General features: G+C 42.8%; 1 protein-coding gene across 1 annotated transcript in view; it reads right to left on the bottom strand.

Annotated features, from left to right (window-relative positions):
• CMTR1 (cap methyltransferase 1) overlaps positions 1-14,605 on the bottom strand; it is a gene marked incomplete at its 5' end in the record, with an annotated part of 16,481 nt that extends 1,876 nt beyond the window's left edge. Inside the window, 19 exons of the mRNA XM_009871275.1 lie at positions 497-605; positions 1,165-1,277; positions 1,849-1,896; positions 3,384-3,452; positions 3,641-3,732; positions 4,280-4,402; positions 4,902-5,033; positions 5,210-5,278; positions 5,902-5,959; positions 6,929-6,985; positions 7,397-7,576; positions 8,129-8,261; positions 9,491-9,587; positions 9,832-9,950; positions 12,402-12,600; positions 12,791-12,863; positions 12,968-13,062; positions 13,712-13,783; positions 14,513-14,605. Of these exons, the coding sequence (XP_009869577.1) occupies positions 497-605; positions 1,165-1,277; positions 1,849-1,896; positions 3,384-3,452; positions 3,641-3,732; positions 4,280-4,402; positions 4,902-5,033; positions 5,210-5,278; positions 5,902-5,959; positions 6,929-6,985; positions 7,397-7,576; positions 8,129-8,261; positions 9,491-9,587; positions 9,832-9,950; positions 12,402-12,600; positions 12,791-12,863; positions 12,968-13,062; positions 13,712-13,783; positions 14,513-14,605 (1,931 nt within the window). The remainder of the gene's footprint in view (positions 1-496; positions 606-1,164; positions 1,278-1,848; positions 1,897-3,383; positions 3,453-3,640; positions 3,733-4,279; positions 4,403-4,901; positions 5,034-5,209; positions 5,279-5,901; positions 5,960-6,928; positions 6,986-7,396; positions 7,577-8,128; positions 8,262-9,490; positions 9,588-9,831; positions 9,951-12,401; positions 12,601-12,790; positions 12,864-12,967; positions 13,063-13,711; positions 13,784-14,512) is intronic.
• Between the last annotated feature and the right edge of the window lie 657 nt (positions 14,606-15,262).

A 15,262-nucleotide genomic window follows, 5' to 3' on the forward strand; every position in this document is an offset into this window, starting at 1 on the left:
ACTCTGTTCTTTCACAAGAAGCTGCTACTTTTGTCTCTCACCCTCTCTTTAAACAGCTCTCAGCTACCTACAGTGTGTTCCAGAGCCTGGCCTAAATGAACTGGGATTCGCTTTTAAATTAGCAACTTACAGCCAAGCATCTTAACATACAGAGATGCAGTAAATTACAGTTGCTGGGCTCCATTTCCATTTCGGCGTGTGCAGGCAGGTTCAGTAACTTGTACTCTGCTGCAGACAGTGGAGCAAAGTTGTGAGATGTGTGTTATCCGTGGCAATTAATTGTAAAATCCACAAATCCAGATCAACGGTTTCCTGAGAGTCTGAGAAGGTGCCAGCTTCTGCAGCACATCCTGCTGGCAACCAGACTGCGACTGCACTGCAAACGACTGCAAGAACATAGCACAGAACACCTGAACTCCCTCCCAGGGACTCACACACACACACGTGCTCCCACACCCAGTCATCCTTCCATAGCCTAGCTCTGGCTTGTACTCACTGAAAGGGTGCGATGGATTCGGAAGGGAGTTCATATGTTGATTCCTTCGTCATTTTGTTGAAGAAGAATTTCCTCCTGCAGTTTTTGCTGTATGCCATTGTCCAAGGATCTTGCGGAAGAGTCAACAGGGGTCAGAGAGAAAATGGAAAAGGGAAAACAGCACAGTATAAATACACACATAGTGCAAGCAGGGAGGAAGAATCTATAAAAAAAAATAAATCACTGTGATCCTTCTCTTACTCCTTTTTCCTTCCCTCACCCAAGACCACCTGCTTCCCAAGCTGTTCTGTATCCACTGAGAAAAGTCCCTTCTCCCTGCATTTAAAAGTTGACATTCCAAATATGGTATTTCCATGTGCTATTACTCTAGAAAACATCTTCTTGATGAAAAATTGTGATCTCACTAAAAAAGAAAGTCATCATGTAAATAAATGGAATTATCCACCCCATAAGCTAATTGACCTGCAACAGAAAAATGCATCATACAAATACCCTAAACCTTATCCAAATCCAAGCTACCCTCAGTAGGTGCAAACACTTAATCTCTAGCTATTGGAATACTCCCATTAATTTTTTTTACCAAGTTAAACAGGAGCAAGTCTGGTCAATACTTTTTACTTGAAGATGCAAAGAAAAGTTAAATAAGAGCAGAGGCTCTCTCTTCCTACCATTCACAGTCCGTACAATGTAGAGTCCTGTGGGCACAAAGTGCCGGTCATCTCGGCCAGTGTAGGACAGCCGGGGTATTCCCCCTGAGCTCTTGATGATTTTCATCTCTAACCTAAATGTTGAGAGAAGACAGTGACAGAGACTCCCTGTTTCTTCGTTTTCTTGCACAAAACATGCCACATGCACAACCCTCTCCAAAATGTCACAGTGAAAACTGATAGCACTGCATGTGACAGGACAAAATCGTGTCCTGTAGAATTCAGTCTCTTGCCTCCCTCACACAGCTAGAGAAACCAGCTAGAGCTGTCTCGATCAGGTAGTGAATCGAGTGTTGCAGTGAATGATCTGTGGTGACGTACCACACTTAATCCAAATGGCATTCTCATTTTGAACTTTTGTCTTTCAAGCCACTGAGAAGCTGCTGACACTTTGCACACAAACTCAAGCACCGATGCTACTCCTACTGTTGTAAACCGGCTTGCCTCACCCATGGCATTAGATCTCAGCAGGATGATGCTCCGAGTCAGCAGCATTTCAGAAACAGCAGCCACCATCTGCACAGGCTCTAACTGCTCTTTCTGCAGGACTCTTCAAGCAAAGATCAACATCTCTCTCCCATTCCTGTGCATTGGTGGCCGATAACCTCAATGGGCCCTGAAGTCTCATTTGTGCTGGTCGCTTACCTCACAAAAATCTTCTCCATTTCCTCCAATCTGTACACTTCCTTCACTCTGGGGAGAAAAAAAAGACAAAAATGTGATTTAAAAAAAAAAAAAGAAAGGGAAACTGTCCCCCCTCCCTCTGTCCCAGCTACAAGGAGCATCGGAACAGTTCATTTTGTACAGCACAAGGTGGTGAAGCGTGACTGAGGTTCACCATTTTCCTCAGTCTTATGCACCAGTGCCTTATTTCTCCTGGCTTGAGAAAACCGGACCCTGCATGCTCACAGCTGGGTTGCTGTAAGCAGCGTTATCAGCATCCTTGCTCCTACGGAATCTGTGTGTTTTTATCTCAGACTGAGCATACAGAAGAGGGAGAAAAATGAAAAATCGGGTGCATTTTCCCATAAGGTAAATTCACCGAAGTTCTGATCCCAGCATGCTAGCCTCGAAGTAAAACCAAACTGTCTGGTCTTCAACATTTTTATCCTTAGGTACACCACAAACTTGTTAGCCACCCTGAGGTAAAAAAATGTGGGGTTTTGGCTGTTTTTTGTTGGGTGTTTTTTTCATTGGTTGGTTGGGTTTTTTTCTAAATCAGTAAAGATGATTTGGAGTCATCATTCTACTTTTGTTGTTCTGAGACACAGAAAAACAATCAGAAAATTTCAAAAGCAACGGCTCCAATCTGACACCCCAACCACCCTTCTCCCACACGTTGCTACAAGCATGAGGCTTTAAAAGAGCACAGTTGGAGCCCCTTTTCACAAGAGCAGCAAAGGACCCCTCTCCAACCCATTTCTATAGCTCTCCTTCTCACTTCATCTTCAGCCCTCACCAATATTTCGAGCTCCTCCAGTTATATATTTGCAGCTGTCTGTTTGTCTTGAGCTTAATTGAGATCTCACTCATCTTTTGTTAAACCACCACTGAGAACATTATCTTTTCATTCCTCCAGCTTCTCTCACAGTATCACGGCACTTCTAGTTCTGAAGCAGAAGCTGTTTTGTCCACAACACCTATGTGATACCCAGCACAATGCTGCTCTCATACTCCACCAAGAATATGAATGGAATGAATGAAATATGAATAGAATGAGTGAAACTGAAGGTCAGGAAGCAACCAAAGCTGAAGCCCCTTGTCAGGAATGTTCTTAGGACTGCAACTAAACCCTTCTGCATTTGGAGTCTGTAAATGCTGGTCAGCACTTCATTTATCTACTAACAGTATCTCTGTACCACTGCTGACCCTTCAGGGCAGACAAGGACATAGAAGTCTTTGCAACGATTAAGCTAACTGGGTGCTAGAGCTACTATAGCACTTATTTGAAATCAGCACCAGCCAATACACCGATGATGAAAACATGACGGTCTCATATGTGAAAGGAGGACACAACCTCTCTACTACCAACCTTTATCTCGGATATTTAGATGGCTTTTAGCCTCTTTCCATTGAGCATAACAGAACTAAATTTCAGCTTGAAATTTAACTCTCCTTCAGCTCATTATCTTCATCCTGCAACAGACTAAAACCAAACCGTGCCAGGTTGAGGAACTCACCGGATGGGGTTCATATCTGGCCGGCTAGGTTTAGAAACAGCTTTGACAAATTTCTCCGCCAGCTGAATCCTGAACAAAAACAGAAGCAGAATCCAGCAATTTAGCGAGATCTTTGGCACAGCAGGTAGGTAACAATAACTGATTAGACACTTCAGTACATGCAGACTGCCTCCACAGGTAGCCAAACAGGTACTGAGCAAGACTTTTTTCACCCTGCCCTCCCAGTTCAAAAAGAAGCTTCTCCAGATCCTACATACCTCTGGTTGAAATGCTGCTTTCGAACGTCATTGCCGTTCAGCACCAAGACATCAAGGATGTGGATGGCACTGATTTTTCGCTGGGCTTTCCCCTAAGGAGGGCAATACAGAAACTTACTACTCAGACTGTTCCTATTTCAACTTTGATTTCTAGGCCATTTTTTGACAAGACACCATTCACTGTGCCTTACCAAGTACCATAGCACAAAGCCCAGCGCACTACAGCATCCTCATCTAAAGAGCCAGAGGCCAGACAAACTTGCAGGCAGCAACACCTCACGCTGTGAATATACCATGAGAATCTTTTCCCCAAGGCCTCTAATCACTACTGATTAGTTATGTACCCAACGAGCCACAGAACACATTAAGTTATGTTGGCAGTACCATCTGTTGCTCTATGTAGAACAGCAGCAGCATGTCAGGCCAAAAGTGTTTTCAAAATAATGTTAAAAGCTCGTATGTCTAGCACTGGACAGAAAGAAGGAACTTAATTCAAAAGAGTTTCTCTAAAGAACGTACACAAAAAAACCTTGCACCTAGCACAGATGGAACATTTATTCTGCAGTATCTTACAGAGAATAGGCCAAACTGCTCATCACATATTGCAGCCACTTGCCAAGGGAGAGAATAGCCTCCTACCTCTCCCTTCAATTCATGAACAATCTCCACAGAGAGAAGGGTATCTCGTGGCAGCTCAGTTTTCAAATCCAGCTTTGTCCAGCGATCTGACTGGCGACCATCCCAGGTGTAAATCTGCGATTTCTGTGTGTAGAAGGCAGAGTCAGATTCAGCCAAAGCTTCATGAGGACAGGGGTGGAGGAGAGACCTCTGACTAACTGTAGCACAGCCCTCAGGCAATATTTTGTCCTAGGCTGTCACAGGCAGGTTTTTTTTGTCAGAAGTGTAAAGGAAGAACCTTAAGCTCTACAGGAAAGGAACAAAAACATTGATTCTAATCTGCTAGTGACTTTTAAATACCTGCACAAAAAAACAGAAACAGAACACCTTTGAAAGGACAGCGAAGATAATTAGAGACACTAGCAAAAGTACAGGTCTCTGTAGGCTGTGATTACAAAAATAGGGTTAATTAGTGTGAAAAGCAGAGAAGTCAGGAGAAAGAAACATAACTAGTGGTCTCAGGGACTGCTGATGGGGATTCTTTCTGGCCTTTGAGGACAAGAAACAATGGGATGAAACTGCAAGGCAGAACAGAAGCACCGACATGAACCAGCAAAACTCAGAGCCTGCTATCGGCACTTACTCCGAGCCCCAAGAGGAATTTCTGCTCACTTCCAGACACCATGCACCGGTAATCTAACACTTGGCGAATCTTCTCCAGTGTAGTGGAATTCAGAGGAGTGGGTTTGTAACTGAAGGTCTCAATGTCTGTGCCCTAAAGAGCAAAGTATGGAAAAGGCAATTTAGACACAGGCAATTTACATCAACAGGTAGGTAAATGCAACTTCTACATGAAATGATAATCCAGGACTAGCTTCTTCAATAATTCCTATGGAGAAAAGTTCTATTTGTAGGAAAGAACTCAGAACAAATTTCTGGATAAGGTCTCACCTGAATCAGCTCAAAGAACTTGGACTTAGGATCTGAAGATGAAGGAGCAACACGAGCCTGATCAGGAATCTAGCAACAAATACAAACGATTGGTTAGTGTTATTCTTTGGCACATTCATAGGAACTTTTCTGGTTTCCCTAAAAAAAAAGAGTTTCCTGGTGCTGGAGAAGTCACCTGGCAAATAAAAAGTCACACGTTTTGCAGATTTAATGTAGCCATACCACATCTCACAGGAAACAATGGGCAACTTCAGAAAGTTTCAAGCTAAACCTTTGATTTCATGCATGTTTGGATGAAATACTCTTTCACCGAAGTTGCACGATTAGCCTCTGAAACCGATTGCCACATCTGTGGCCCCACTGCAGTGAAAACCTCAGGAAAGAGAAACTGCAGACTCATAAAACAGGATCTTTTGAAGAGCTCTGCTGCTTGGGAACTAGAAGCTGAGTTCACTCTGCGTACAGTGAAATATTCTCAGCTGCACCACAGAAACCTGCTTAGTTAAGCCACACATATAATAAATCAGAAACATCCTGTCTGCTTACATAAACAGCTCGAAATGGTCTCTGACTATCCCACAAGACAGGGTATTAAATCTCTGGCTAGAAAGTCCTTCTGGTACTGTAATTCCACTCCTTTGTCACCACAGCAAGGACACCTTCACAACCTCTCTGTTTGTCAGCTTACTTACCCCCCATAGCTGGAGACATTCCTTTCGGATTTCAGCCTGCCGTGGCTCAATCAGGGTCCTAGAGAAAGGCAGCAGACCGTTAAGACCATGACACCCCCTTGCTCTTGCAGCACTACATATCCCAGCCCTATAAAACTTCCATCTTTCAGTGTCTGGCTGAGGAATGACAAAATGTGAACTGTTCCTCAACAGTTGGTTACACCAAAGAAGATGCTGCCCTCCCTCCCCACCCTCCACCCATCTCTAATCCCCATGTTTCGCTTTGTTTCACAGTCTGCACTACCGATTAGCAGCCACTGCTCTATTCCATGAAAGTACCACTGAGCATCAATATTTTCAAGAAGTTATGCATTAGTATGAACTTAGGCGTAATCTCCAAGAGTGGGTACATAGCCCTGTGTACTAATAGCAGTGAAGACTCAATGAAGGGCAGGCAAAAAGCAGTGTTAATGTTAGGATTAACTTTCAGATAATTCCTGACTGCCAGACTCACTCAACTTTCTACCACGTATTATCTCTGAACGACACTTGCACAGAAAAGTCACGCCAGGGAATTGATATGTGTTTGCTTTACACAAGAAATTCACATCATAAGCTTTGGGCAATTGTAGGTATGGAACTTAAATGCTTTGACTGGCCCCCATAAATTGAAGAGCTAAGAACCACACCCAACTTAGATGGTTAGTGTAGAATTGAACATACTAGCTGCAAGCTGGTTTTCTGCTTACATTCATGCTAAGAAGCAGGCCCACTTAAGGTCACTGAAAATCATGCAATGCACAAAAGCCACTTCAACAAGAGTGATAACAGACCATTGACTTTGAGGACCCCTCCAGCCACCCACACATTTCTGCACATAACTAAGGTGAGACACAAACCGGGCTACCTAAAAGCACTATTCACTTTCCTGGTTCCAAAGACCAAGCCAAGTATCAGCTCATATCAAAAACACATTAAAGAAGGACAAGGCAATTCATTTATAGTAGGTTAATTCAGTTCTTACCAAAAGCCAGAAGAATATACTTACGTGTCTTGAACAAAGGCACGAATTTTGGCTAGTGCCTTTATCTGAACTTTACAGTGGCTGAAAAAGAGGACAAGTTTCAGTCAGGGAGCAAGTTAATCACCTTCAAGATTTTTCTACCATTCAAAACAAGGAAGAGCATTGGGACAACAGAAGGAAGCCTGTCTGATCCTCAGAGCAGTGACACACATCATTGCCAACATGATTTAAAGTGACAGGAAGACCACCAGAAAGAGCTAGACAGTAGCCTCCTTTCTTTTCTACACAGTACTCAGAGGGCAAACAGTCACCAACAGTTGACAGCATTTCTATCTACAGGGTCACTCTGCTGTGCTAAGCCTCTCAGGGACGAAAAGCAGAGCAGCATAGCAGCACCAACAAGTACCTCCATGAGCACAAGAAGCTACAACTGAAAGCCGTGTTGGTTAACCTGACTATAGGCAGCAGCCCTCATTGCCCACGGGTACTCACTTTTCATTGGACTGGACAATGTAATCATAGAAATCCTGGTCGCCTTTGATCACATTCAGTGGGACAACGAGATTCACATCCACATCAGAGTTGCGCAGCTGGTTGAGTCTGATGTTCACCGTGAAGAGATAGTCCCGCACATCGTCGATCCCTAGCTTTAATCCTTTGCATATCACATACCTGAGGAGCATGGCAGAGAGATCAGATGCAAGTTCTATTCTTCCACATAGCCAAATTTCCTGCCACGTTGCCATTATCAGAACAGTTTCCCAAATCCCAGAAATTCTTTTCTGCTGGGTATCGCTAAGAAGGTACAATCTCACATATCACAAAATCATTATACATTTTCTATGCTCTGGAAAGACTAGAAAACCTCAGTCCTACTGAAAAATGCCAGAGATCTCTCTCAAGTAGTAAATCAATTCTGCCAAACTTGACAAGTAGAGTTACACATATAATATGCTCTAGCTTCATTAGAACCACAGTTATTTCATGCAAAACTGAATTTGTTACATATTCAGTTCCACTGTTTTCTTCTCAGAAGAGTAATTTGTCAAATTTCTTCTTTACCTTGTCTAACATCGTAATTTGCTAGAGCATTTAAATGCTTCTTCCTCCAAGGCTGTTGCCAATTGAGGCAGGTCACAGAGGTTCCACTAGACTTATCCAAATCCATCTATCCCTCTATTTATAGAGGACAGTTTCTTTAGTAGTCACACTCCAGAATCTCACCTCTCTGAGTTAGCAGGGCGGCTTGTCACAGGTTTGAAGATGCACACTCGCTCAAAGCAGCAATACAGCAGATAAACAAGTCCCACACTGAATGGAGTGAACAAGTCAAAGGTTTTGCAGACAAAATGTCCTCCTAGGAAAAAAAAAAAAAAAGAGAGGAAGCACACCAATACCAGAAGATTATAAGGAAATAAGGAGATTCCAGGACCTCGATAACTTTCTCTTCTGCAGAACTGGTAAGAGTGTTTTTGTACAATTAAACAGCATCTAAAACACATTCACAAAATGGGCCAATGGGGCTCCGTGAACCCTCTTCCCCATATCTCTGCTACAAAGAGAAAAGCATTTTCCTGACCATGATCAAAGCAGCATGCACACTGTCTCACAAGCAAGCCTTCTATTCACCCCAGACTCCCCCCTTTCAGGCCTAAGCTGTGCCCTATGGCATGGAAGCAACCTATGCAAAAGCCACAATGGAAAAGGAGCCCCAAATATATGCAAGAATCCTCAGGCTGGAGAAGAAAACTACGTTACCATCGAGAAAGAGTCCGCATTGCCCCTTGCCTTCAAACAGGATTCACAGTTTCCCCAAGCAAAAAGCAGTCTTGCAGAGCTATTATCTACCCAGACAGGAAAGACTTAAAGAAGGTTGCTCCTTTTACTGTATCACATTTGAGACTACCGCTAAGTAGATAACTGCCTCAGGTACTTTTAAACAGAGGGCACAAGACATAGAGCACAATAAGTATTTTTATCTTCTGCATCAGTGCCAACTGCTACCTAAATTCAGCAGAAGAGAGAAGCCATCAAAATCAGACAGAGCTGTAACGGCCATCATTTGGCAACAGTGAGGTACAGCTAAGACAATGTGAGACATCATCGTGTTCTGATCACAGAGATGGCAAATTCTCAAGCCACAAATTAGAGAAAAGGATTAAATGGATAAACGCCACTCTCTGTTCCAGCCAGCCTACTAGAATATTCAGGAAGCAGACGGTCCAGCTGCTGCCATAAAGCTCAGACATACCCTCCAGTTATCACACTTTAGCCCAAGACAGATTTTACCTCATACTTTTAATTAAAAAGATAATTGACAAAATCTTATTTTTCTGCCCCAGTTCTCTTAGATTTGTGACAATTGTCTCAGGGATGTGTGCGTACACACTCAGTTCTGTGCAACTTAACCTCATTGCAGAGGAAACTTCATGGCATGTTACTAAAAACTGTACAGCATTCTTCCACAATGCCACTCACACCTTTGAGGAAAGGGAAGAAGAGACAGAGAGGTTGGATTAAATGATCTCTAAGGTCCCTTCCAGCCTAGGTCATTTTATGATTCTATGATTAATGGATAAAACTCACCTGTCCGGACAATGGACAGTGCTGTAAGGAACTGGCAAAGCATGAGCTGTTTACTTAGGATTTCTTGCAGATTCTCCTGACCCTCCACTGAAAACCCCTATAAAGCACAAAGCATATGATTAGTATCTCCACAAATCTGTTAGTCAAGAAAATGACCCTGTATAGCTAAATCATGGAATTATGGCATTTTCCATTTCTTTAAGCTAAAAACCACTGCCACGAGCAATTTTAATGGCAAGCAATTTCTCATTATAACTACGGACACATGTCAAGTATCCTATTATATGCAGACTGGTATCAGTTTTTGTCATTAGTGCAGGCAGAAAAAGAAATGGACCAACCCCATCAGCCATTAAGAAATGAACTCCTTTGTGATCAGTATTGTCCAAAACAAAATTCCGGAAAGCAGTAATGTTCTCTGGCCGAGTGATGTCTCCATCACCATCAATTCCTCCCTCTCCTAAGGGTAAAAGAGAAGACAATTACTAACATGTTTGGAAGTACAGAGAGAAGATCAGTATCTGCAGGTGATGTATTGTATTCAGTCAACATTCACTCAGAAATTACACAGACCTAGATAGGCGAATAAGCATTAACACATTCCCTTGTTCACTACTTTAAATGACCGTTAAATTAGAAAAAATATTCAGGTTGCATGGCCAGGGCTAAACAAAACCATAACAACAACCATGCTCAAATGATGAGTTGTACATTCGCCTCAGCAAAAAAACGAATCATTCACTTCCCTCCCCTCAGATAAGAGCTGACTGCATGACAACATCATATTCTCATCCGAGTGGGAACGACACATTGCTGAACCTACTAAAAATGTGTGGCTCGATCTCACTGCACAGCTCACCTGGTACTTAACATGCTTTTACAGACAAGGCAAAAGTATGTACGTTGTGCACTGGCAACCTTCTCCTAAGAAATTCAAATTACTCAGAAGGAACACAATACTCTATTTCCAAACACAATGCAATCCAGAATTTAAAAAAGCAACTCCAGAAAAACACTTGCAAACAAGACTGCAAAGGGAGTAGAGAAAGGGAAATAGGGTCTGTGCATGAATGTTCACAGTTTTTCCACATGGCTCTTTCTAAAGAGGTACACTGTCCTCCAGGTTGATGTTTTAGAAAGCTAATCTAAGGGGTATTCCAGAGCTCACCATTTTGACTTTGAAGAAACCTGAACTTCTGTTTAGTATTAGTCCCTATAAATCTTTTACAACTACAGCTTCTATTAACTGAACTAGAGGACTAGAAAGCAGCAGAGATCAGGATGCATGATAGTGCTTTGATAACTGAATTCCTCATCAATCATCCTTGCCAGTAAGTGAAGCGATGCTAGAGCTTGTTACCATTCTTCACAACACAAATATCACAGCAATCTACTTCCTTCCCATCACAGGAGCTACGTTTGTACACATCTCAACAGACTTTATAGCGCAACAGACAGAAATGGATCAAGAAAATGCATCAAAGTCATTGGGCTATTAATTTCTCCACGTATCTCCTTCTCTCCCTAAGAACACCAGTTTGCAGTGAGTTATGAAGATCCAGACACTGCAGCCATTAGAACAATGTGTTTATCTGCCTTGCTGCCCTTGCCATGAACCTTCTCTTTAACAGATCTAATCCTGAAACGCTAACCATTGCCTAAGAGCTCATGGTCAGGTGTCAGAAGTGGCAGTTGATAGAAGTCAGACTGGTGGAGGCAGGGGGAGGGGGAGAAGCACAATGGAAAAGCAAATCCTCTTCTCTACACAACAGTCACGCTTGAGTTTCCTTTACACAATCTGAAGTAAGAAGCAGAAATATTAGCAATCCTTGTATTTCCCTTCCAATTCCTAAGGCTATGCAGAGAGAGGGCTCAAACATGTCAGCAAGCTTAACAAGTTACCATCCAATTGTCTGTCTCAAACTGAGCACCTGCTTAGTCTGTCTCAAAGCAAAGTAAAACATGTTAGCTTAAACCTCTTTGGATTAAGAAGCTCAGCCACAGTGATTCACATATCGCCTCTAGCCCAAGTCTGGTTTATTTATCTTTACCAAAATCAATTATCAAAGCAGAACTAGGGAGGTCTGGTATAGAAGCATACTGTCAGTCAGGCAAGTAAGGTTTCTATCTCTGGCTCTGCTATCAGACTTTTGGGCAAGTCATGTGGCTGGACCTTCCCTGCAAGGACAGGCTGAAAGAGCTTAGATTGTTCAGCCTGGAGAAGAGAAAGCTCTGGGAGACCTAATAGCAGCCTTCCAGTACTTAAGGAGGGCCTAAAGGAAAGATAGGGAGAGACTCTTAAATTGGAGAACGCTGTGACAGAACCAGGTGTAACTGTTTCAAACTGAAAAAGAGTAGACTTAAATTATAGAAGAGATTTTTACTGTGAGGGTGGTGAGACACTGGAACACTGCCTGGAGAAGCTGTGAATGTCCCCTCCCTGGCAGTGTTCAAGGCCAGGCTGGATGGGGCTTTGAGCTACCTGGTCTAGCAGAAGGTGTCTCTGGCCATGCCAGGGGGGTTGGAGTTAGATGATTTTTAAGGCCCCTTCCAACCCAAATCATTCCATGATCCTATGGTAAAGTCATCTCACTCACTGTGTTTCAGGCTGACATCAATGAAGTGGAGAAAATACCGTTAAGTAATCTTAAAGCACTCTACAATTTTTCAGATAAGCACTCGAGTATCAACTATTGCAATGGGACATACATTCCCAGGAAAGACTGGGAATAAGTGCACAAATGTGTCTTGGTATGCGAGCTCACTAATCTCTAGCCCTCTTCTACCCTACTTCTCTATAAACAGTCTTCTGTCAGAACCTCATGCTGCTATCAATACCAGCCCAGCTCCTGATACAGGGGCTGCAGCAAAAGCAAAATGATGAGGTAACACTTACACATGCACTACATACCATAATAAGGTTCAAAGAGCTCACTGGAAGCAGAATAGAAGTCCTCCAGCTTAAAATCATTTGGTCCTTTCAAAGTCATGCCAAACCCTTTCGCGTGCCACTTCCGCCGCCACAAGACATACTCGGAGAAGCCTCCAGGACCGGCACACACATCAGCAAAGTAGAGCAGCTCTGCGTCTCGCTCCTTTATCAAAGGCTTCTGCAAAAGGAAACTGAGGAAATTCTACTGACCCAGTAACACCTCCCATCAGTCAAACCAGACACACCATAAGCTGCACTACTTGTAGAAGTTTCTTTCCCAGCTACTATCCTAAGGATTCTCCTTCCTCCCCACCTTTTCTATTCTCTTAGAGAGCACTGCTCTTTGAAAGTTAAAAAGAGGCCCTCACCCCATGGAAGTCCTTAGGGTTTGTAAACATATAGTCAAAGACATGGTCCATATTTGCCATCTTCATTGCAGCCCTGTGAACACATAAACAGGGACCTATTAAGTTTCAACCTTGTCTCCCACAGCTGAAAGTGTACGTAAATAGAAAAGGGGCAACACAACCAGAAATTCTGCAAACCTGTTCAGGAAGAAAGCTCCACGGATCATCTCGTAGGGGTTAGACCTTGTTCGGGCTCGACGCATTTCTTCTCCATCCAGCTCATCAAACACACTCTGCACAAACAGAAACAAAATTGAGCCAGGCCTGGCACAGCCTTGAGGTATAGGCAGGCAGGACCATTTCCTATCCTCATGCTTCTCTTTCCTTAGACAACAAACTTGTTGCAGGGTGTGGTTCACCAATACAGAAAGTTTTTCCATCAGATAATGATATGTACTGCTCTTCTAAGCCACCCTAGTTCTTAGGCAAATTTAGTGACACTGAGGTATTATGTACTGATACCTCCAGAGCCTGATAATATGGTTAGCCACCTCAAAAGCAGTCCTAGCCTAAGGTGTTTCTCTCACACATATACAGAGACTCTACTGTAATTTACAAGGGCATAATAAAATCTAGAGGGGAAGATGCAACACGCAAGAAAAGAAAGGAAGCTTATTTCCTTAGCTTATCCAAGTCTTTAGTCTCTCAGTTGGACTAAGAAAGTGAAACTGTTTTCATTCTTCTCTTTGACGGTTGAGGTGCAAAACAGGTTGCTGAACAGACAAATAACAACAGGGTACTAGGTCATACCAGTGGCACGGAATTGAAAGAGGATGTTCTGAGCTCTTGCCAATCACCTAAATAAGCTATTCAATCTTCTTCAATTATTTATCTGCCTAGCTTCCCCAAAACTTCAGTTCCTCTCTAAAGAAGTGGACTCACCTTGCACTGCAGGACATTACGTAAAAGCTCTTCATTGCAGAACTCTGTTTCATCTTCAATCATCATCTTCCTCTGGAACAGCACGAGAACACAGAGAACAATTAGCAGACATGGTACCAGTCATTTCAGAACGTTGACCACTAATGGACGAAGGGTGCCAACCACATACTAGGCAGGCATTAGCAAAAGGGTAGCCAGAAGACTGAGGATTACTCTCCCTTTAGGCATCTTGAGACTATGTGTGGAATACTGCACCCACTCGGCTCAGCATTGCCCAGTACAAGACAGACAGGCTGAAGCAAGCCCAGCAAACAGACCACCAAGATGACGAGGGTGCAGAAGCACCTGATATTTTAGGAGAAGCTGAGAGAACAGTTTGTTCAGAATGAAGGGAGATCCTACTGTCATCTACAAGTATTTAAAGGCAGAAAACAGAGAAGATTGATCTAGACTCTTAGGGATGGACAGTGATAGGACAAGAAAGAGCAGACACGCTCCAACACAAAACATACCAGTTACCCACACAGAAATGTCTTTTTGTCAATTGGGTTATCAAATACTGAAACAGATGCTGGAATAGGCTGTGTAATTTTAATCCCTGGAGATACTCAAAACTCAACTAAAGGAGGCCTTGAGCAACCTCATCTACTTGGTCCTGCTTAAAGCAGGAAACTGCACTGGCAATCTCCAGACATCGCCTCCAGGCTAGGTTATTCTACAACTCTTTGCCAAGGCAATTGTTTCAGGCTGAGTAGCCTTGCACCGTCTTAGGCTGGCAAGTACCAAGATCTGAAAAATTACCTTCCCCACAGTCATCCACTCCTTCAGCTCCTGGGCATCAGGGATTTCTGTGGTACACTCGAGGCACCAGTCCACCTCCTCATAGGCACTGGGCTGCAAATACAAGACACGGGAAGAGCCAAAGATGTATTTTCCAGCAAAATACAACAACCAATTGCATCCCAAAAGTTTGACTTCCGTTCCTAGAATAACGGGTTATGCCATGACTTCAGGGCCAATCACAGAATCTTTTATCTCCTGGTCTACCACAAATCTTATTTGTTTGGATTTAAAATTAAAAAAAAACCCCAACAATAAAAATCACAAAAAAAACACCTAGATCTGTACTACAAAAAAATCCTGACATAGCACTTTCCTCTCATTAGTTTGATAAAATAATCAAGACAAAGCAATAGCCTAGTACTCTTAAGGTACATTTTAGAGATACTACAAAAGACATGACTGGAAAAAAAAACCAAACAAAACAACCCACAACTCCTGATGGTGCTTTACTCATTCTTTCTCCCAGTTCTTTCCAAAAGAATCCCCTCATTCCACAACTTAATTCAGGCTTCAAAAAAAATCTATGATCTTGGGAAAGAATTGTTTTAGCAGGTACGATCAAAGTGATGCTATTCTTCCAAAGAGAGAGGTTGCTAAGATCTACTAAGCTTCTTAAATTTATTATAGTAGTATCATCCACTAGGATTGATTACAGACAACACTTAACTCCTGTAAGCGAAGAGTAAGACCTAAACCAACAGGCCTACA

Source organism: Apaloderma vittatum, unplaced genomic scaffold (genome assembly GCF_000703405.1).
Source record: "Apaloderma vittatum isolate BGI_N311 unplaced genomic scaffold, ASM70340v1 scaffold7826, whole genome shotgun sequence".
In the NCBI taxonomy this organism is placed as follows: Eukaryota; Metazoa; Chordata; class Aves; order Trogoniformes; family Trogonidae; genus Apaloderma; species Apaloderma vittatum.